This window comes from Tyto alba, unplaced genomic scaffold (genome assembly GCF_018691265.1).
Source record: "Tyto alba isolate M040663 unplaced genomic scaffold, T.alba_DEE_v4.0 Super-Scaffold_42, whole genome shotgun sequence".
Lineage (NCBI taxonomy): Eukaryota > Metazoa > Chordata > Aves > Strigiformes > Tytonidae > Tyto > Tyto alba.
Window position 1 is genome coordinate 33,778,363 of NW_024881318.1, and position 21,978 is coordinate 33,800,340.

The 21,978-nt window shown below is 37.8% G+C and overlaps 1 protein-coding gene across 1 annotated transcript in view; it reads right to left on the reverse strand.

Annotated features, from left to right (window-relative positions):
• GLIS3 (GLIS family zinc finger 3) overlaps positions 1 to 21,978 on the reverse strand; it is a 183,882-nt gene that overhangs the window by 37,649 nt on the left and 124,255 nt on the right. Inside the window, exons 5-6 of the mRNA XM_032989626.2 lie at positions 17,258 to 17,419; positions 15,704 to 15,814 (exon numbers count right to left, since the gene is read on the reverse strand). Of these exons, the coding sequence (XP_032845517.1) occupies positions 15,704 to 15,814; positions 17,258 to 17,419 (273 nt within the window). The remainder of the gene's footprint in view (positions 1 to 15,703; positions 15,815 to 17,257; positions 17,420 to 21,978) is intronic.

The window sequence follows — 21,978 nt, forward strand, 5'->3', positions numbered from 1 at the left end:
TCTCTATGCAATGTTTTTCCAGATCTTTCCTCTGTACAATCATCAGGGCTGCCATTAGCTTTTGCCTTTTTGGAAAAAAAAAAAAAAAAACAGACTGGATCTAATATAGCTGATCAAGGCATTGTTTTTTCCTGATAAGACATTGTCCTGGGTTTGAGTGAGTGGTGGGGTTTTTGGCATCAGGGGAGGGGGCTACAGCTCTATCTCAGTGAAATATTTTTGCATATTTTATAGAAAACTTTGAATAAAATGTTTTAACCGAAACCAATCTTTTACTTTTTGTCAAGAACAGAGTTGTGATTTTTCCTTAGTATGTGAAGAAACACAGACCATGAAAAGACAGATGGTCTTAAAAACAAGCAAATAAATCAACAGTTCACTGCATCCATGAAATTTTATCTTCATTTAAAAAAGCTATAAAGGAGAAATAATAATTGACCAGATCTAACTGCTGCAGTTTGTTTCTTGCTTTGCTCTAAAGACAATGCATTTCTTTTCCAGCCTAGACTATAGACTTATCAACCAGCCATAAAAGACAGTTGACTCTCCTTGACTTCTGTATAAATCATATCCCAGCATAAGTCTTCCAGCATGCTGGCTGCAATACCATGCTTCCCACATGATCACCTTGCTCCCACCATGATCACTCAGCTGAGCACCAGTATAATCACACTGCAACTGAAAACTTGCCAATCTATTTTTGAGAACTATAAAGTTAGAAAGTTACCTCGCTGAATGATGAAATCAGTAACTGACAATTTTGCCATGCTGAGCACAGATATTTTCTGTGTGCTGCAATGCAGCCCAAATTTATGTCTGACCAAGGTACAAGTTAACAATCAACTGCTCAGCTCATTTACAGTTTCCCTGTATGAAATACGTGTTCTAAATAATAAATTTTCAATTTTAATAGCTCAGTTGTACGATAGACTTGTGAAGTTTTGTACTTGGAAATCTGAGACATTCGCGTTATCACAATGTGGCAGTTTTTCTAATCCACAAAACAAATTACTGTCAGTCATGATTTACAATTGTTTTACTTCAGTGACAACTAATATTTATCAGCTTTCAGAAAAACAGATGGAAATTCTACTCCTGTACATTTTAGATATGATTAAATAATTACCCAAGATTAAATGATACAAGCAGAAGTACTTAGAAGATGCTACATTCTTCAGTTTTCTATTTAATTATATTTGAGTCCAAGAGCAGAGATGTACTGTTGATTTGATGCATGACATAATTCCAGACAAAATGTCTCCTTAAAAGAAAAGATCGTTTGGTCTACATTTTTCTAACCAATGTGTGTTTTATATGATATCTGCATGTTTTTCTACAACCTGGTTAGTTTCTTCAGCATTATTTCCATTCAACAGAAATCAGACACTATCAAGGAAAACATAAGAAATGTGTGTTTATGAGTGCACCTAGTCAGGGAAGTAGTTTAGAATTTCTCAAGAATTAGTATTTTGTTTCCAAACCACATAAAATAGGATCTCAGTAACTTCAAAACCTGACTACACCTACTCAGATTAATAGTAATTCTTCAGCAAAGTCCAGACTCCTCCAGTCATTCAAACATGCCAGTTACGTCATTAAATCACAGCATTTTAAATCTTGCTTTCATGAAAGCAGGCTTAATGGACTCTATGTATGCTGTGCACCTAGTAAGGTATTTCCATATGTAAGGGAGACATTGGTTATTGTCTGTTCATTTTGATGCAAGTGAGGTCTGTGTCTGCCGTGTATAAAACCTGCAAAAAACCCCCTAAATACTGCTATGTTTTATTGAGAGGAATTGTTTTACACCAACAGTAGTAACCTTAAAAATGTGGCTTTGTTTTCACTATAAAGTTAAGGAGGAATTTCTGTTATTCACATAGTCTGTGTATTAAATTTACTAAGTGCCATTTGTCAATGAGAGAATAAACCAGTTGTCTTCCACTCATTTTTACTGTCTGTAAGTTAAATTGGCACAGGGAGAGGGAAGCATGACCTGTCTACATAGAGCTACATATTGTACTAGTTTTTCTGAAGGAGTAGCCAGAATTTAATATTTGCTTGTACAGTTAGAGCAAAATTATGTCCTGTTAGCATTATGACATTGACAGTACACATGTGTGACCACCAGAAAACAACAAGTTCAGTATGAAGCCATGCTACATGACAGTGTTTGCTCATACTGTAGGTTTGCTTGCTTGCACATGCCTTTATTCACACAGATCAGCATCAAGGTCCAGTGCTTTCCTGCACAGTACTAAACCTTTTTGACAACAGATAAGAGCTTACACTTGCTCAAAGTTTACACTTGCTAAGTGTCCTTAATTCTTGCCTGTGGAGGGTACAGACATCTTGGGGCAAAGAAGTAATGCAGACAGAAGGGATTCCTCAATAGCCTTTGTTTCCACTGAGTCACTGGGGCAGGATTTCTAGAGAGCCACAGCAGTCATTATTCTGCTAATTGTCTACCACAGCTTTCAGATACATGTGCATGCTATTTTCATCTGCTCTTACATTCTATTTCAGTTAAATGTTCAGCCAGGAAGACACAATAAAAATCAAGTTAAACTAGCCAATCCGCACAGTAGGGATGTTAGGTTATACACAAGAAATAGTTACTTTTGCTCCTCTCACAGTTTTACTACAAACATATGAGTTCAAATGCAAAAATGGCTTTCATCTTTATTACCTAGTGTAAAACAGGAAAACAGACAAAAAATGGTTTTCAGCCACTTGCATTAAAAATCAAAGGACCTAGAACCTACACAGTCAGCTAACTTTGGCAAATTTCAAGTCAAGAAGAAATTCTGATTTTGAAGCAAGACTGCAAGAGGAAAACACTGTTACAAGATTGATGAGACTGAAATGAATTCTACCTTCACTGCATATAGAATAGAGAGTTTTCTTTTGATCAGTATTATCTAATATGAGGAATAGTTTGGGTTATCGCCTCATTAAAATGATATAGAACACCAAGAACCCGATTTTAAGTGGAAAAAAAATGCAGCTGGGACAGATCTGAAATGAAACTTTGAATAAAAACATCAAACTGAGAATCTTATTTTAAAAAGGGGAGGTACAGTTTGAGTAAGATGTATTGCAAGTGGCCATTTTCTAAAATAAACAAAAAACCTTGCTCAGTCATAGTTCTGTTGAAAAATCATTATTATTTTGCTCTAAGTATTTGGAAGTAACGTGTTTTAATACAGAGGGCTCCTAAGAGTACTCCTTGTTGTGACATCCACTGTCTTTCAGAAGTCCACATTTTCACAAATTTTGCTTTTATTTCTTTCTCACTCTAGTCATACAACTGGACAGCACCGATACAGATGCATGCACATGCATGCACACACACATTCATACATTACCTCTCTTCCTGCCCCATATCAGATTCTGTCAAATTCGAAAACGTGCAACTATCTTGTAAAAAATGCTATCTACATTATAACTATGACCCTTCCTATTTCATCCTCTTTTTCTTCCAGTTCTAAGAGTCTTGTAGCTGATTTTTGTGTGAACAGCAATCTGAGCGGAGTAGTGCCATTCAAAAAGCAGCAAAAAAAATCATTCTTTTGTGCCAGACTGATTTGGAGATATAGCTAGTACATGATACTGCTAAACATCAGCTTTTCCAACTAAATTCAGCCTGACAAAGAAACCACTTGTACTGCAGAATTATTTACCTTCCCGTTACGAAAATACATCTGTTTGGCAAATTTTCACTTCATGAGTGGAAAGATGTGGAAAATAAACAAGTATTCATCCACCTGGTGCTTCATTTACTACACATTTATTTTCCTCCCTGTTGCAGGTTACCAAAAATTGCCACAACAATCTGTAGACATCATCAGCAACTGTTAGTATACAGAAACAATGATTTTTAGATTTCACATCATTTTTTTCAAACTCTGCAGTGTCCTTTATATAACACTGGCCTTCACTTCAAGTATTTGATTTTGTGTTAATCTCCACTGGAAGTTAGGTTCATGCATGTACCAGTTCCCACATGGAAATTCTCATCTGTTCAGAATAATACCTTGATGAGAGCCTAAGACTAGGACCGAAAAAACTTTGGCAGCTTTATTAGTAAGGGATCGAAATTGTTAGCAGTCATATGATTTTTTCTCTCGAAAAGATTCCTTAGGACGTCCCTGTACAGTTTAATCCACCATCTATGAGTCTTCCATTTAGTGTGTTTCCTGGCTAGATAATGACATGTTGTGATGTGCCAGCTGGGCTGGCACTGCTAACCTTCAGAGTTCCTCCAGACTCCCCTTTATTGTGGGGCATTTCTGTTTCAGGTTGGGGTTTTTTTGTTGTGAAAGCCCTAATTCAGTTTCCACTGCAGTCTTACAAACACCTGTGTCAGCGGATGGGTCAGAGCTCTGCAGCACAGAGAGGAAACAAACGGGCAGATGAAGGCCCTCCTTATACAGGGACTGCCAGTGAAGCCAGTATATAATTGCTTCAAGAGTAGTACTGAGTACTCCAAAATCAGTACCCACCGTGCAGGTCAGCTGCCAATACCCATTTCCAGCAGTGAAATTTGCATGCCAACGATGTAGAGAAGGTCCCAGCCTGAAACAGGGACACTCAATGGCAATCTTAAAGACTTGAAGGGTATTTGGACTGTCAGGGCCATTAACTGCAATCTCTTAGGCATCCTTTACACAGATCAGTCTTGCTTGCTCAGATCCTGATGATGCTTAAGTAGCATCATGGACAGGATTGCTCACTTAAAGCCCAGACTGAAGTGCAACTGGGTAGCAAGAATCATAGAATCATTTATGTTGGAAAAGACTTTCAAGATCATTGAACCAAATCATAAAACTAGCAATGCCAAGTCCACTACTAAACCATGTCCCCAAGCGCCACATCTACATGTCTTTTAAATACATCCAGGGATGGTGACTCAACAGCTTCCCTGGGCAGCCTGTTCCAATGTTTGGCAAACCTTCTGGAGCATAAGTTTCATCTAATATCCAATCTAAACCTCCCCTGGTGCAACTTGAGGCCATTTTCTCCTGTCCTTTCACTTGTTACTTGGGAAAAGAGAGCTCCCTGAGCCTCCTTTACTCCAGGCTAAACAACCCCAGTTTCCTCAGCCACTCTTGACAGAATTTGTGCTCTAGACCCTTCACCACCTTTGTTGCTCTTCTTTGGAGACGCTCCAGCACCTCAATGTCTTTGTGGTACTGAGGGGCCCAAAACTGAGGATTTGAGGTGGGGCCTCACCAGTGCTGAGTACAGGGAGACAATGACTTCCCTCGTCCTGCTGGCCACACTAGTTATGATACAAGCCAGGATGCCATTGGCCTTCTTGGCCACCTGGGCACATCGCTGGCTCATAATCAGCCAGCTGTTAACCAACACCCTCAGGTCTTTTTCCGCCAGGCAGCTTTCCAACCGCTCTTCCCCAAGACTGTAGCGTTGCATGGGGTTGTTGTGACCCAAGTGCAGGACCCAGCACTCATCCTTGTTGAACCTCATACAACTGGCCTCGACCCATCAATCCAACCTGTCCAGATCTCTCTGTAGAACCTTCCTACCCTCAAGCACATCAACACTCCTGCCCAATGTGGCATCATCTGCAAATTTACTGAGGGTGCACTAGATCCCCTCGTCCAGATCACTGATAAAAATACTAAACAGAACTTGCCCTGAGGAACTGAGTACTGAGCCCTGGGGAACACCACTTGTGACCAAACACCAACTGGATTTAACTCTGTTCACCACAACTCTTTGGGCCCAGCATCCAGTCAGCTTTTTACCCAGCAAAGTGTACACCTGCCCAACGACGAGCAGCCAGTTTGTCCAGGAGAATGCTGTGGGAAATGGTGTCAAAGGCTTTACTGAAGTCCAGGTAAACAACCTCCACAGCCTTTCCCTCCTCCACTAAGTGGGTCACTTTGCCATAGAAACAGATCAGGCTTGTTAAGCAGGACCTGCCTTCCATAAACCCATGCTGACTGGGTCTGATCGCCTGGTTGTCCTGTACTTGCTGTGTGATGGCACTCAACCCACAGCCTTCCCTGACACCGAAGTCAGACTGACAGGCCTGTAGTTCCCAGGACCCTCCTTCCAGCCCGTCCTATAGATGGATGTCACATTTGCTAACCTCCAGTCAATTGGGATCTCCCCAGTTCGACAGCACTGCTGACAAATGATGGAAAGTGGCTTGGTAAGTGATTCCACCAGCTCCCTCAGTGCCTTTGGGTGGATCCCACCCAGGCTCATAGACTTCTCTGTGTCTAAGTGATACAGCAGGTTGTTAATCATTTCCCCTTGGATTATGGGGGCTTCATTCTGCTCCTTATCTTGCAGATCAGGGGCTGGGTGCCTGAAGAACAACTGGTCTTACTGTTGAAGACTGAGGCAAAGAAGTCATTAAGTACTCCAGCCTTCTCCTCATCCTTTGTCACTATGTTCCCCCCCACATCCAATAAAGGATGGAGATTTTCCTTAACCCTTCTTTTGTTGCTAATGTATTTATAGAAACATTTTGTATTGTCTTTTACTGCAGTAGCCAAATTAAGTCCTAGTTAGATTTTAGCCCTTCTAATTTCCTCCCTTCATAACCTCATGACATCCTTGTAGTCCTCCTGAGTTGCCTGTCCCTTGTTGCAAATAAACTGTCTTTATTTTCCTGAGCTTCAACCAAAGCTCTCTGTTTAGCCAGGCCAGTCTTCTTCCTCACCCCCTTGTCTTTCAGCACATGGGGACAACCTGCTCCTGCATCTCTAAGTTTATGTTCTTGAGGAATGTCCAGCCTTCCTGGACTTCTTCGCCCTTCAGGACTGTATCCTAAGGGACTCTGTCAGCCAGGCCCCTAAAGAAAGAAGGGTTCCTGCTCTCTCAAGGCCACCTTCATGCAGATCCAGTGGCAGGGAAGTGAAGACATACAAATGGAGAGAAGGATAGTGTTTGCTACTGAAAATGAACCTGAAGAATACAAAATGCTACAGGTATACACTGACAGCTATTTACAGAGTTTTGAGACAATCTGGATACTTTTTGGCATGTGTGTAAATGTAACAAGGGTGACAGCACATATTCCTTCTGGTGCACTGTTCAACACATCACGCTGAGAAGTGCACAGGAGAGCAATCTCAGGGCAGAAACCAAGTGCAGGGAGGAATCATGATGCGAAATAGCAAATGTTAACATCAGAGTGAACCAACAATCTGCTGGTTATAACAACCGCCCCAGCTGCCAGAGCCCCATGAAAACCACACGGGGGGATTTCGAGGTTTCCTTCCCCCTGGAGAGCAGAGCTCCACATGCATCGCTGGCAAAGCCTATCCCCCACGGTGGAGCCTCCTTGCGAGGCATGCCTCACGCACCTCACCACGGCACACATCGCTGCCGCTGCAGCAGGTGGGGGGGCAGTCAGCCACAGCCGGTCCTCCAGCGCTTCCAGGGTCTGTTTTCCTGTTTCTCACTGACCACACTCAAAAGAACTGGCCATTCATAGTCTCAAAAGTTTTCCAACAAATTGTATGATTAAATTCCTTGAACACTGCTGCCTATTCCTAATCCCTTTTTGCAAACATCCCTTTCAGGAAAATTGCTGCACGCCATGGTGCCTGATTTATATTTCATTTTGAAAACAGGAAGTAAAGGGATTAAAGTTGGGGATTAAAACACTTACTCTTTACTGCATTTTTTCTGTAGAATAGTTTCTTAGTTGCCATGGGCACTGCTCACTGACCCTTAGACCCTGAATGCACTTCTTTTTGCATTAGTGACATCTTTTAAATGGACTGCATAGAGAACAAATGAGGGAAAATATCCTTATGTTCAACTGCTCTCAAAGCAATAAAATAGATTTGCTTCCCTTTCAATCCATTCGCTCCCTTTTGCAGTTTTAACAGTGAAATCTGAACTAAGAGTTTGAGTAAAGGGCAAGTGAAACCTGAAAGACACAGAAGCAAACTGGGCTCAAAAAGTAGGATCTGGCTGTTTCCTGCCCACGAGGCAGGTGTTCCCGAACAGAGCAATTTCTCCAGATTAATATTGTCATATAATGGACAATGTCACTGGTAACTAGCTTAGTGCCCGAATAACCTGCTGAAATACCAATGATGTAATGCTCCAACCCTCCTTGGCTCCCTCTTTCCTCATTAATTAAACATTTTGAGTTAGACAAAATAAAAAAGAAGTGAATTTATTTGCTGTAAGAAACACATTAAGCATTGTGCTTCCTGATTCACGAAAAAAGCCTAGTTCAAATACTGAGAAATGAAAGGAAATTAAAGGGAAAACTGGAGATAAGTGTTGTAAAATTAAATAAATCAAAGATACTAGCTAAAGAAAATCACCAGACATTGTTTTCTATTCATGTTCTCCACTAAATCTAAATGCTAGTGTGAAATTGTATTTATTCTAAAATCTTTAAACAAACTGGTAGCTTCATCAGTTGTGTGGTAAAAGCAAGGTGTAGTCATGATAAAAAAAGACTGCTTCTGCTGTAGAACAATGTAGTGAACAAACAAGAATTGTGCAGCCCCATAAGAAGCATGAGCTTTGTTTTACTTTGTTGAGGGAATAACGCACTTGCTGACATGACCCACAAATTCAAGGGTGAACAATCTCTCAGAACTTCATAGAAAACTCCATGTTAACCTGTAATGAAAACACTTCTATGTCTTATTTCCAGACAAATACTGTTCAAGAGGGGCATATCATGCCTTTAAGTACCTGTTCTTTTTCCCATTTCTCTTAACATTTTCACTGTAAAATGGACAGATTTATATGCATTATACATAACAGGGCTCTAAGAGAGAAGAAGTGAACTGTTAGAAAAGGGATATAAAATGATGAGGCTTCAGAAGAATTCAGTAATTGAGACCTGTCTCTAAAGGTGGAGATTTAATATCCCCTTTTTGCTAATATGGGGTTTGAACAGTGGCAGAAGAGAAATATCTGCAGGATCACTACTAGTTGTGAAAGGTGGCTTCTGTAAAGCCCCCTCAGTTCAGATGGGAACCCTGGTCAAGGTCAGTACAGGCCACTCTGCAAGGCAATTCCATCAATTGCTTTGGCCAGAAAGTCCATATCCTTATTTCATTATTTCCAACGTGCTCCACACCTAGTGTGGACTGCTCTGCTCTACTAGCCTTTACGACAGTTCGAAGTAGGAGTGGATATGGCTGAGGTGTCATACAGCCTGCTTCATCTCAGCAGTGCAGTGTAGCACCTTTTTTCTTTACTGCAATCAGGAAAAGGACAACTTCCAGCCATTGTTAGCTGCTTCGTTTTTGAAAGATCAGTGAGTGCAACTTGGAGGAAATAATGCATAAATATCAGCAGGATTAGAGAGGCTCTGATTGCTTTTATTCCTTTATTCCTCCTCAGCACAATAACACTTGAAAAGATCTCCTTCCAACCAGGTATCACAGGAACAAATCTCGGAAGTGCTCATCTTCACTGGGAGAATGTTTTGACAACTCCCCAAAAGATACTGTCCAGCCATCATTTTATGACTGACCAATCTGTGTCAAAAAGGAAGATTCTTAGGCAGAAATGAACCAAGCTGGAAGTCTGTGCACACATCCCTTATCTCCCGAGGTCTCACGACCCCCTTCATTCCTTAGGATATGGTAGATGTACCATATATATTGCAGTTCAAAAAAACCTCCACCAAATGTAGATAACTTTCAGAAATGTCCTTTGGACTGCCTTTCCCAAAGACATGACTCCATGATACTTTCTTTTTGGCAGAGAAAGTACAAAAATTCTGTCCTGGAAATAACCCAGGAAAATAGACATAAACACAATTGCTATGTTAGAATAAGACTATGTACGAACCAAATAAATAAAAAAAATAAGGAGCAAAATATAATTAAGACTAAACACTGCATGCTTTAGCTGATCTATGTTCCTCTGCCTAGTATTGAAAAAATCCAGTAGCGACCTAGGAGTACTGTTACGCATCTGCTGAGGTGTTAAGCTATGTGGTCAGTTGAATCCATGTATGGTTTCCTCAAGACCCATTTGAATGATCTAAGACGATCCAGGTTTCCAGGAGACAAACAGCTTTCAGAGGCAAATGTCAGGTAAGCATTCAATATCTCAAAGCTTATCTGTATAATGTAGCTGATCCATAAGTAATTTACACAACAAGATGAAAGACATGGTCTGGGCACTGCCAAAGAATCAAAGAATGATCTGCTGAAAAATGACATGATTTGGTATAAAATGTCTTTCAGTTCAAGGCCCAGACTAAGACTTTTACAATCCCTTTAGCTGGTCTTGTTTATCTGAACTGCTCATATTATCTTTTCCTTTTCTCCATAAAGATGGAGCTAACCTGTTGTAGCCTTATCTATTACACTTTAATTAAATGGAAACAATCTTGTAGATTGTTTTTTTTTTTTTTTTTTTGGCAGGACACACTGGCTTAAAGAACTGTTATACATGACAACAATTGTTCACTGATACAGTTATGGATAAAATTAAAACCCTATCTAAAAGCATAGCCACTGCATTGTTCAGATGATAAGGTACATGTTACCAAACTGATCTTGTCCTTGCCAAACAGCCATATAAAATCAAAGCAGTCTTTTTTCCTTTTTTACAGATTATCTCTTATCTGTTAAAAAATGCACTTTTTAAAATGAGAAAACCTTTAAAAAAGGCCTTAGACATTGCAGATGTTCATGACAAGATCTACACAAAGCCAGTGGAGGATCCATTCCATTCACAGTGGAACATGCACTGTGATACTTAAAAGTGAATTAAACATTTTCTTTAGATTTACAGACAGACTTCCTCAGCAAGACCCTTCCAGCAACAGAAAATAATTTTTTATGATATGCTTTTATGAAAAAGATAATGTTCTTATAAAAGGCTGAGTGCTAGATCTCACAACAAATAGATCTTAATGAAGAACATAATGGAAATATTGACCTTCTATATTGGTTTCAACTCACTGGATATGTAATAGTGCAGGCTCTGGATTTTGTTAATGATATTTCGCATGATTTCAATTACCCTAACTTCAATAAAAAGACTTACAAACTAAAAGAGCTATGGATTCATATTTTCAAATACAGTATCATCAGTTCACAGATTAAAAAAATTTGCAATTTACTGAAAATATAAAGTGTAATCAGCTGAAAATAAGCTTATTTGTGTCAAGTAGCACCCTATTTTTTGACTAGTCAGAGACTCCACAAGATAACTCAAAAATTGCCCAGCCCTGTTGAAGATACCAAAGCTTTCAACTGCAGTCTTCCTTATTAAAGGCATTTTGTAGATAAGAACTATAGGACCTAACAGGCATGCTGATTCACCCTGACTTCACGTAGACAATATTTCTACCATTAACAACTGCACCTAATATTATAGGCTGACAATTTCTAGAGCCAGTACATACTCAGAACAAAATGTATCAATGCATAAATGGTTTTCAGATTTTATGAAGTCAGAAATTAGTGTGTTTTGTAAGAAGAATAAATAATATGAAGATTAGAAGTAAATACCTGCCTCTCTCATCCTTCTGTTTTTCTAATCTTTTCTTCTGATTCTCTGCACTTTCACAAGGCAAGTCAAGTAACTATATTGTTTTTCCTGTTTATTTGAAAGAAGAAATTAAATAGTAATTTCAACACATGAATTTTTCCTCCTTGTCCTTTCCTTTCAAAAATCCTGCGTGTTTACCATTGACTCTGGGAAGCAAACAGTTTAGGCTGTTATAGCCCCTCTTCATATAAAAGCTGCTAGTTCAGGATGTGACTCAGCTAAAAACTTTATTTCTCTCCTTTTAAGAGTTTCCCAAAAGGAAAAAACAAACAAACAAACAAACAAACAAAAAAAAAAAAACCAAAAACAAAAAACCACTAATTTATCTTTCTGGTCCTGGCCTGCCTTGAAAATGCATGGAAGATTGAAAAAGCTGAACAGTTGTTAGGTAATTATTGATGTGAGGCGAAAAGGTAAATGGTTCACGAGATCCTAAATTAATATGAGGTGCAAGTTAGATAAAGATGAACAAACACACAGCATGTCAAATGTTTAACAGGCATTTGCCTGTTTGTACCAATATGCTTTCTAAATTGACAATTTAGTTGAACTCTGAATATGGAAAAAATGAAGGAAAGAAACAGGATGAAAGATAAGAGAATATAGGAGTATCTGGGGTGGAAGAAATCTTCCCAGACCTGAGACTGGTCTTACCATGGTATATGCACCTCAGACGCCTACAGATGTTCGGTTTGGGTAGCAGATCCTAAAGACCCAAAGCTACAAAGGTGGGAGACAGAATAAGAAAAGAAACTGAAAGAGAAAAGGATTATAAAAATTGAATGAGAGAAGGAAAAAAGCAGGAGAACACATAAATTAAGGCTAGGCATCCTGAAGGTTATTTTAAAGTATCAATTTCTTCCAGATCAGGCTCAAGTTCCATCCATACTGTCTGAAGTTATGTACACTGTGTCCACTAGCAGCTGGCATTTCAGAAGAAAGAGCGAGAAATTGCAAGTAAGCAGTAGTGAATAGCCACAGTTTTCCCTAATCTATTTGGTTTGATGCTGACTTATATCCTGAAGCATGATCTTGAAGCACTGATATCCCTTGCAAATCTTATGTTTATTTTTCAGCCCTGTCTCATTTCCCACAGAAATATCCACTTCCCTTTGAATCCCACGTGGCTCCTAGCTTCCACTGTATGTTGTGGTAATAAGCACCACATGGTAACTGTTCAGCTTACAAAAAAATCTTTTAAGTTTTTTGTCCTTTCAAAGTTGCAAGTAGGAGACACCTAAGAAGAGGACAATTTTTAAAAGTAACTGTAGTTCAGGGGCATGTTGTACATTAGCATTCCTCTCAGCATCACTTTATGCTCTTGTTTTGGGTGCTGTCTGGTTTTCTATCACAGAATTTCCTGTTTAGAAGGAGCTCCATCCATCTTCCCCAAGGGAAGATGAAATCCAGGCACAGTCAGCAACTTTTCTTTTTTAAAATAAGATAGCAAGCAATGCTTTTTATCCCACCAAACTATTTTAGAAGTACAGACTGAATAATATGATCCATAGAGATTATAACTAAAATGTTTTGCTAGACATTTGCAGTACCTGTTCCCAGGTGTTTGCATGGTATTTGTGTACATGTTTGCCCTCATATTTATGAAAATTTTATAAATTACACAAAGATGATTAAAGCAAGAATGGCATTCTTTGCTCTTCTGATTTAATTTGAAAAGTAAATGGAAGTTTATTGTATTGGCTATTAAATTGCTTGCATTAAATGTATTTGTACTGCCATCTTCTTGGTCTATAGGATTTCATCCCATTATCTGGAGAGATTCCCAGTTAAATGTCTTTGGTGGATGGTCAGAGGCTGGGCTTTGGGAGGAGAAGGGAAACAGTGTATTCTTTACAAGATTTGTAGAAAAGGCATTTTTGGTTTACATGGTAAGTCATAAACATAAATCAACAAAAGTTGCTTAAAATAACTCAGAGATGGAAATTCATCTATATCACACTGCATAATCTGGCCCCATTTTAGAGGGCAAAGGAAAGGGTCAAAGCTTTGAAGACAGATCTAGAAGATCTGGGCTGAAGACTCAATGTAATTTTTAGCACAGCAAGTAGCTGATTCGGCTGTTCTGAATATACTTCATCCTACTATTTTAAGTCTATGCAACATCAAAGACACATTTGCAGGTACAGTCTTGGAGAGCCAGCCACTTAAGACACCACAATAATGTCACTTGGTGTGTAGGGGGAGGTTAAAAGGAGGATTAAAAGCAGTCAGGCACAATATATTAAATGAATCCATGACTAACAGGGTGTGACAGCAAAGGGTTTCATTCTTTTCAACAGAATAGATCCCTAGGGCTGGAAGAATTACTCCACTGTGCCTTTATCACCTTGGAATTTTTATGGTTATTTTTGATGAATTCACGTTTTTGTAAAGATTTTTAAGACATTAAGCCAATTTTCACTTTTAATTAAAGTCATAAATAACCTTAATTCTGCATTAAAAGGTTTATTGTTTCTTACTTTTTATTATTATTACTGACAGGAAATATTTCAAATACCAAAGCATGATGTTAGTTAGCAATTATAAGTTCTCAAAGGTCCAGTAACTATGCTGTGCCTTGTAAACATTATACATTGCAAATTCTATCGTTTTTGAGGAGGTTTGGCTTATTTACCCTTTCAAGTATCAATGTATCTCAGGTGACCAATGAGCCTAAATAAATCCTTATCAAACAGAGATGTAAAAAATAAGCAATTTTAAGTCTAGAATGTGCCCATAGAGAGTCAAGCAAGGAGTAAAAGGGGCCAGGTTTAAACTGTTTGTCACAAGGAAGGAACGGAAAATAAGCGAAATCAAATAGTGAATGAAATGCAGGAAGGAAAATCCAGCATAGTATTGCAATCTGACAAAATGAGAGAAAGGAGGTAACACATTATTTCACTTTCAATTACAGTAATGTTACAGTGCAGTTTAATATCTGTTTTCAGGTTCGTTATGCCAGTTCTAGTTGAGGCATCACACACAAATTTGTCAGAATGGAATGTCTGGATTGGCATTTACTTTACATGCTTGTAAAAGACAGTGTCTGGGTAGCTCAGTTGCTCTCCTGGGACAGGCAGGACAGGGCTCACAGACCTCCTTTGGCAGTCCTGCATGTGGGCAGCATGCACAGAAGCAAGGGAGCCAAAGCACTACTTATTAAGGTTAAATTGGATGCTCAGTTACTTCATCTTTGATATAGGAGTGGGACTCATAAGTTTATGAGAATACTACAGAGCACTTCCTCAGACGCTGCTATGAAGGTCTCTGCTGCCATGTCCTGCTTCAACAAACCACTCAATAAAAACTTACTCTTCAAATTTGAATACTGTAGCTTTAAAGATTGCCACTTAATGCTTCAAATCCTGTACAAGGCATTTTTTTTTGCTACTTTCTAGGAATGCATGTGCATTTAATTTTAAAACTTCTAAACTATTACTTGATTTACATAGGGCTGATATCTCAAAGGTTTATCTACCCTTTACCAGTTCATGCATGTTCCCCCTTTATCAGAACCAGCTTCCTTTAAAATGAAAGCTTAGATTTTTATCCTCGGTGCTCTAAACAATCTGATGATATAGTGCCAGTGATTAATAGTAGGTATGATGAAAAATGCTCAGAAAAAAAATAATCATTCCCTTAGGTCACAAACCAGATCTTCAAAGATGTGCTTATACATATAAACAACCATTGACTCATGGATTTGACATCCACAGGGAACCAGCATTGTGAAATGTCTTGATATTTGGAAGCATCTGCCATATGGAAATACAATTTAGAGCTTAGTCTCACATACTGTCCATCTGCCCTCAAAATCCATCCTTCCATTTGAGACTGGCCATGTAAACTGGATTTTGCATTACTATCTATTTACCAGTGGCAGAACTTTAAAAACAAAAATTTCAATTTTCAAAAATTATTATTTAACTTGTTATGTATGTTTAGTGATTAATCTTCACATCAGAAAATAAAAAGCATGAATGCCAGGCAGCCTCATTAAGACAAAGATTAAATTATCATTTATATAAGAACCATATCTATTATTTTCCATTAACAGGTTTTCTAATCAACAGTCTGAAATCCACAGAGGCACTTGAAGACGCATTGAAACGTCCAATATTAGAACACTGACTTTTCCACATAAGCTTTACACCAGTCAACACAGGAGAAAATCTACCTTTTTCCTGACTTGTTGGTCTTTGCAGGAATGGGCTTTCACGTGCTTCCTCAGGGAACTTGGATCTGTGTATCGTTTAGTACATCCTGGAATCTGACATGCATAAGGTTTCTAAGTCAAAAAGAAAAAGAATAAAGCAGATGTTATATCACAGATTATTTTAACTCAGGAGAATCTCTTTTGAGCCCTGGGATGCTGCAAACTGCATTACTACAGCACACAAGTGTTGTACATTATTACATGCAGAATGCTCGGTAGAAGGGGAAAGGATGACAGTAAGGCTTATAAGGAAGACAAATCAAAGGAAAGCTTTCATTATGGCACCTTTCATTGTTACCTTTTTTTTTTTTTAATCAGTACAATGAATATTGCTAGTTATACTCACAATTCTTCCACCCTCAGAGCAATCTTTGACTTAATCAGAAATTACATTCTTTAGTGAATCAGGTAAAGAAACTGCAGTAAAGGCCCAGATAGACTGTTTAGGATTATAGAAGAATCTGCTTCAGAAAAAGAGAACAAGAAAAACTGTTAGTTTGCTATATTACAAAGAGCAAGCAAAAACCAAAGCAAGCACTGAATACTGAAGTTTCAGAAATATTGTGCACAAAATACTCATTTTAATGTGAGGCTCAAGACAAACTCCTTCAGCTCACATTTTTTAATAACACATCAATTAGAAAGATACTGTTCCTGTAATACCTTTATAATTGTCTTAAAAGAAAGTTCAATAAATCTAACTCACCAAATAAATATAAATATCTACAAATATCTCTTTCTGCCTGCTCTTTTCTCTCTTCCCTGAAGACCTGTAGATCCTCAATACAGAATATTAAATGAACATTAGGTCTGCCTGTTTGCTAGAATTATCTATTCTGCAGTTTCACCATTTATGTTTCACAAAGCATTTCCAAAAACACCTTGTACAAATGATTAACTTACCAACTATATTACGGACTATTTGAAATGGATGATTTAAGTTTTGTGACAGTCATTTAATTCAAATGGCATGGTTCTTATTTTCTTTCTGAACTTCTGCCCTTTGAAAAACGCTTGTCTTTGATGAAACTATCTTTTGTTATGAAACAGAAGTTTTTTAAATGAATCTCAGCTGTGACTCAAATTCACAAGCAACAATTTGTTGTCATGAAAATTTTTTAGATTTACAAAATTATTCTTCCTCTCTTGACTTCTTGGTACATGCCCCAACCTTATTTTTAACTGAGTTTTTGTCAGAGAATAGCAGTTACTATTGTAGATGGCTTCTGTGTCTTTGCATAGTGACAAGTTCCCTAAACGTCACATAAGTGGAGGAAAGTTACTGCCTCTGCCTGCAGCAAAGCCCATGGAGCTGTGGCCTTTTTATCAACTGGTTTGGCCCATCGTTACCCATGGTTGCACTACCGGGCCACTTTGGAAACAGCGTAAACAGCCTCATCAGACACTCCTCCCTCCTATCTCTAAGGTTATGGACTACCTGCTGCCACCAAGCTGGAGGAAAGGAGCACACAGTCTAATGTATAGGGGACTGCAGTGGGACTTCTGCTTCCTTACAGTGTCCAGGTGTGTCCTCTGGTGCTTGGCACGGTCGCTGGAGTTGCTGAATGCTTTCTGGCAGCCAGGGTACTGACAGAGGTACGGCTTTTCACCCGTATGGCTCCTTAAGTGAATCTTGAGATTTTCTAGTCTGGAAAAGGCCTTCTTGCAACCCTCAAACTAGAAAAGAGAAGAAACAAATAGATTTGAAAGGAAAGCACACACAGAAAACTGCAACAGCAAACTCCAAGCTGGAGCCGGAGGGTGAAAAGAGGTCGTAGAGATGTCCTGCCTGTTATGGCTGGGTGCTGAGGAAAGCCTGACCATAAGAAACCATAAGAATGTATCCATCCTCCTTGAACACAGCTGAATTAGGAAATTATGCCCCATTCCCATCGTAGAGGTGGGACACTGAGACCCAAAGAGACCGGTCAGGTCAGAGCGCAGCACCCTTCAGTCCACCTGGGACACACAGCCCCAGCTGATTCTCCCAGCAGCACTCAGAAAGCAAATGGCCACTGTGGGATTCCCCAAGTCCTGTGCTATCCACTCTTATCTCAGCTCTGGACTTCTTTGGGTATTAGCAACTGAGACAAACACAGGCACCTCTCAGTAGCAACCCAATCTACAGAGCGACAAAGAAATCATGCAGGGAAATGTCAGTCTGCTTTGCCTTGCTGATGCTGATGTAAAAAGTAGAATAATTTCTGAAATATTTCTTTACCTTTCTGCCATGAGTAAATGTGTGAGGTACTAAAAATAATGGGAGCACATCAAAATAGGATTTAATCCCTATGGGTAACCAATAATCATGTGGCAGAGTATTTCTACACTTAATGAAGTACTGCCTCGGCAGAGAAAGATGTGTTTTTATGAGCAGAAAACCAACTCTTCATCTATCATGTTCCCATAGTATACTATATCCTAAAGGAAACTAAACCCCATCAGTTCTATCTGACACCAGCATTTTTATGTACACTCAATTTCAGTTAGACTTGAATATTTATGAATATTAGCTAGAGTATAGGCTTTTTTTAATTCTATCAGTCAAGATCAATTAATCTCATTAGTTTCAGCTGCTGCATATTCCACTGTGCAACATCTAAAGCATCTGCTGAATAACATGCTAGTTCACAGTTCTTGCATACTTGCAAAAATAATGATGCATTAACAGAGGTGTCAAACATTTCTAATGCTAACACAAAATTTTCCACCATTTCTCTTCTGATTCATTTTACTCACTTGAGAAGAAATGGGCGGTTTTTCACTGATGCTAGAGTAACACAAACAAATTTTATAGTATGTTATTCAGTGCATGTATGTTTACAAAAACTCAGCTAGGAAAACACTAACACAATTCTGATTGCAATTAGCATGGCCTTCTTACAAATCTGTAAGACCATCTAAAAGATAAAACAGGATATAAAATTTTCATCACTTAATTTTAAGCACTTCAGATTTTTAGATTAATGCAAGAGAGAGTTATAACTTCAAAGAATAAATTGCAGGAAGCAAATACTGGAAAAAAAAGCAGTTTCAGCCTCCACAAACTGAGGAGGCTGAATTTCTGTGCAGAACTCCCTAACAGCTTTTGTTTAGTTTTAGCAACAGAAGGTAATGTACACTGAATGTTGCCTACGAAAACACAGTTTACAGGAGAAAATAAACATTATCTATAAAATAGAAATATTATAATTAACCTTAAGAAATTAAAGTTTGAGAAAGAGGATGAACCACCCCCCACTATATCAGAACTGTAATTTTATCTTTCATACACATCAATTTCAGAAAATTCCACAACTCGTGAAGCTTTTTATTTATATCCCATCCCTTTATCCAAAGCAAAGCCACAGTACTTTTCAGATTATCCAAATCTAATCACTAAAAATTAATTTATGTTTGTATTTACAGTGTTGACTTTATGAAGGTTTAGTGTGCAAACAAAACATTGTTGCAAGTGTAAAAGTATTTTCAGTTTTAGGGAACTATTATTAGAAAATATTCCAGGATAAATTAAAAAAAAAAAAAAAAAAAATTAGACAGATATCTCTTACAATTGCCTGGATAAAATTATAACTTTTTTTTTTTAGGAAAAAGTAAAGAGTAGAGAAAGCATAAAAAACGTGAAAGATAAAAGCCTGATATAACAAGTAGCCTTTGAAAAGCAAAATAATTCAATAGCAGTTATGTTAAAATAACAAAGAAACCTACTGATTAACCCATCTTACGTAGACAAGTTATTATTTCTTGTTAAATCCATGAAAGAACAACCATCCATTCTAATGACAGTAACTACGCTGTTCATAAGTATGAAATAAATTGTAGTATCTCAAGCAAAATGCAATTTCATAGAGTAAAACTTGGCCCAGTGAAAAAGTTCTAAAAGCAGGCCCTCTTTTGTTTATCCCACAAGTTACAAAACTTCAAATCTTCAAGCATGCAAACAAAATCAAACATGTGTAAACAATTGTCTATATGATTGTAAAATTAGCATTGAATTTAACTGGGCAAAAATGTTCAACTGAGAAGAACTGGGGAATATTATCTTACAAATTTTAAAATTGTGATTTCTGAAGACTCTTGCATTGTTGATCATAACTTGGAAGCAGAGAGGATAGTCTGAAGTTTTCTCTCCCCTCTACAGTCCTAAATTAATGTGTGTCATATAGTTGTGTACTGCAGAAAAGGTCATTTTAGCAAAACATAGAAACTACAAGGCTGTATTATGAGAAAGAGCATCTTCACACAACAGTTAATGAATGGTTACTCTAAAAAACAGACTTTCTGAAGCCTTGGGGATCTCTGATGCTGAAGATAAAATAAAATATATTATTTCCAACTACAAAGAACATATATTCTTTCCTGATAACCAGACTTCAGTAAAAGCATTTCAGAAAAGGCATGATTACCTATGGGGAAAAGAAGTCAGGTAGACAGCAGTTGTATTTTGAAATTGAACTCTTTGTAGTTTCTAAGTTACTAACCATGGTAGAAAGTGAGGGTGTAACACCTTTATTACAATTAGTCATTTAAGTACATGTCATGCATTTGGCATTCTGAAGCTGTTTAACACTCCTGAACATACTCTTGATTAAACTAAGGGGTTTTTTTTTAATTATGTGGAATTAATTGTGCAATGTTTTCCTAAACTGCAATACAGAAATCATACTTACTGAGCTTTTATTTGTATTGTTGCATGCAAATTGAAACTGTTCAGTAGCTCAATTTCTTGTCTGTACTTCCTCAATGGGAGTTCTTCTTAAAACATATTAATCAAAGTGTTCATATCCATGTTTACTTTATCTTTTTATATGGATATTTGTCAAGAGCAAGAAACTATATTTGCAGTGAAAGGTGAAGTATGTCAATAAAAAGCAAAAGCAGTGCTACAACTTTAAAACACGTGTTCTCGTGAGTGTACTGTTCATGTTTGTATACACAGAGATGGTGCTCAGTGTATCAGGCAACCATCCTGTAAAATTACAATATAATTACATAGATTTATATAACATAATCTGTGCAGCATGTAAAGACCTGATGGATGCATCATGCACTTCTGATCCCTTTCTGGAATTAGACAGCAACCTTCATTATGAAACACATTTAGACTCCTACACAGGTGGGAACATCATGGTAGTCACCCATGTGACTACCTTAAAGTCAGTGGCAGATATTCAGTGACCAAGTGTTTAAGAAATTAGTCAGTTTTCACTGTAAAAGCTCTGATTATCTTAGTCGATCACTGGTGTACCAAAGACTGAAGACCTTGCTCCGGCAAACAACATCTGGATGAGATCTGATCCATTCACAGAAAAGCATCTAGTCTCGATTTTAAAAGTCAGTGGCAGCCCAGCTTCCTCTTAATCCAACTATTCCCTAATATTATCTGTATTAAAAATCTTCACTTTTTCCTATCTGAATTTGTTTTCCCTCACTATCCAAATAGTGTACTTTCTTTTGTCTTTTTCTGCTATATTAATGTGGTAAGTAATGTAAAAGATAACTTCCAATTCTAGGTATTTTCTGTTATCAAGTCACAACTTTCTCACTAATAATTTATATATATATAAAAGAATTATTTGCTTTCTCATTATGAACAATGTTTCCTCAGACCCACTTTGAAATTGATTCTAAAACAAAACAAATAAAATTAAATCCTTTTAGGAATATTGACATGAGCAGTATTCAGTTTTACAGTAATGCTTCATCCAATATACAACATAATGTTATTGTCCTCTTCTGATACTTTCACATTTTGGCTTTTAATATCTTTTTTTTTTTTTATTCAAATCAGTTATACCCAGTTATCCTCAAATATTTTTCAGCATCATGGCATTTGGGGGAGGATCATCTTTTATTTTTAAGTGTGAAGAATAAGCGTTTCCCTAGTCTGTTGCCATATGTGGGGAAATATTTATGGGGTATTATAATGAATATATTTCACTACATGTTCTCAATATGGTCTCTCTCTAAGGTTACGGGGAGAGGGGTGTTTTTCCTTTCTAAATCTGACTTTGCTAAACATCAACTTTCCTATAACCATTAAATTGCAACAGCTGGCTTTCTGTGTATCAAGAGCTAGCCAGTGTCCACACAAAGTCTCAAAAACAAACCTAGACACTTCAGTGACAGAATACATTTTGTTCTTCAATAAAATGGAATACATGCCTCAGGTAATAAGCAGAAGAGACCAAGAGGCTCCCAAAAGGCTGTGATCTAGGGAAATGATTGGATAAGAT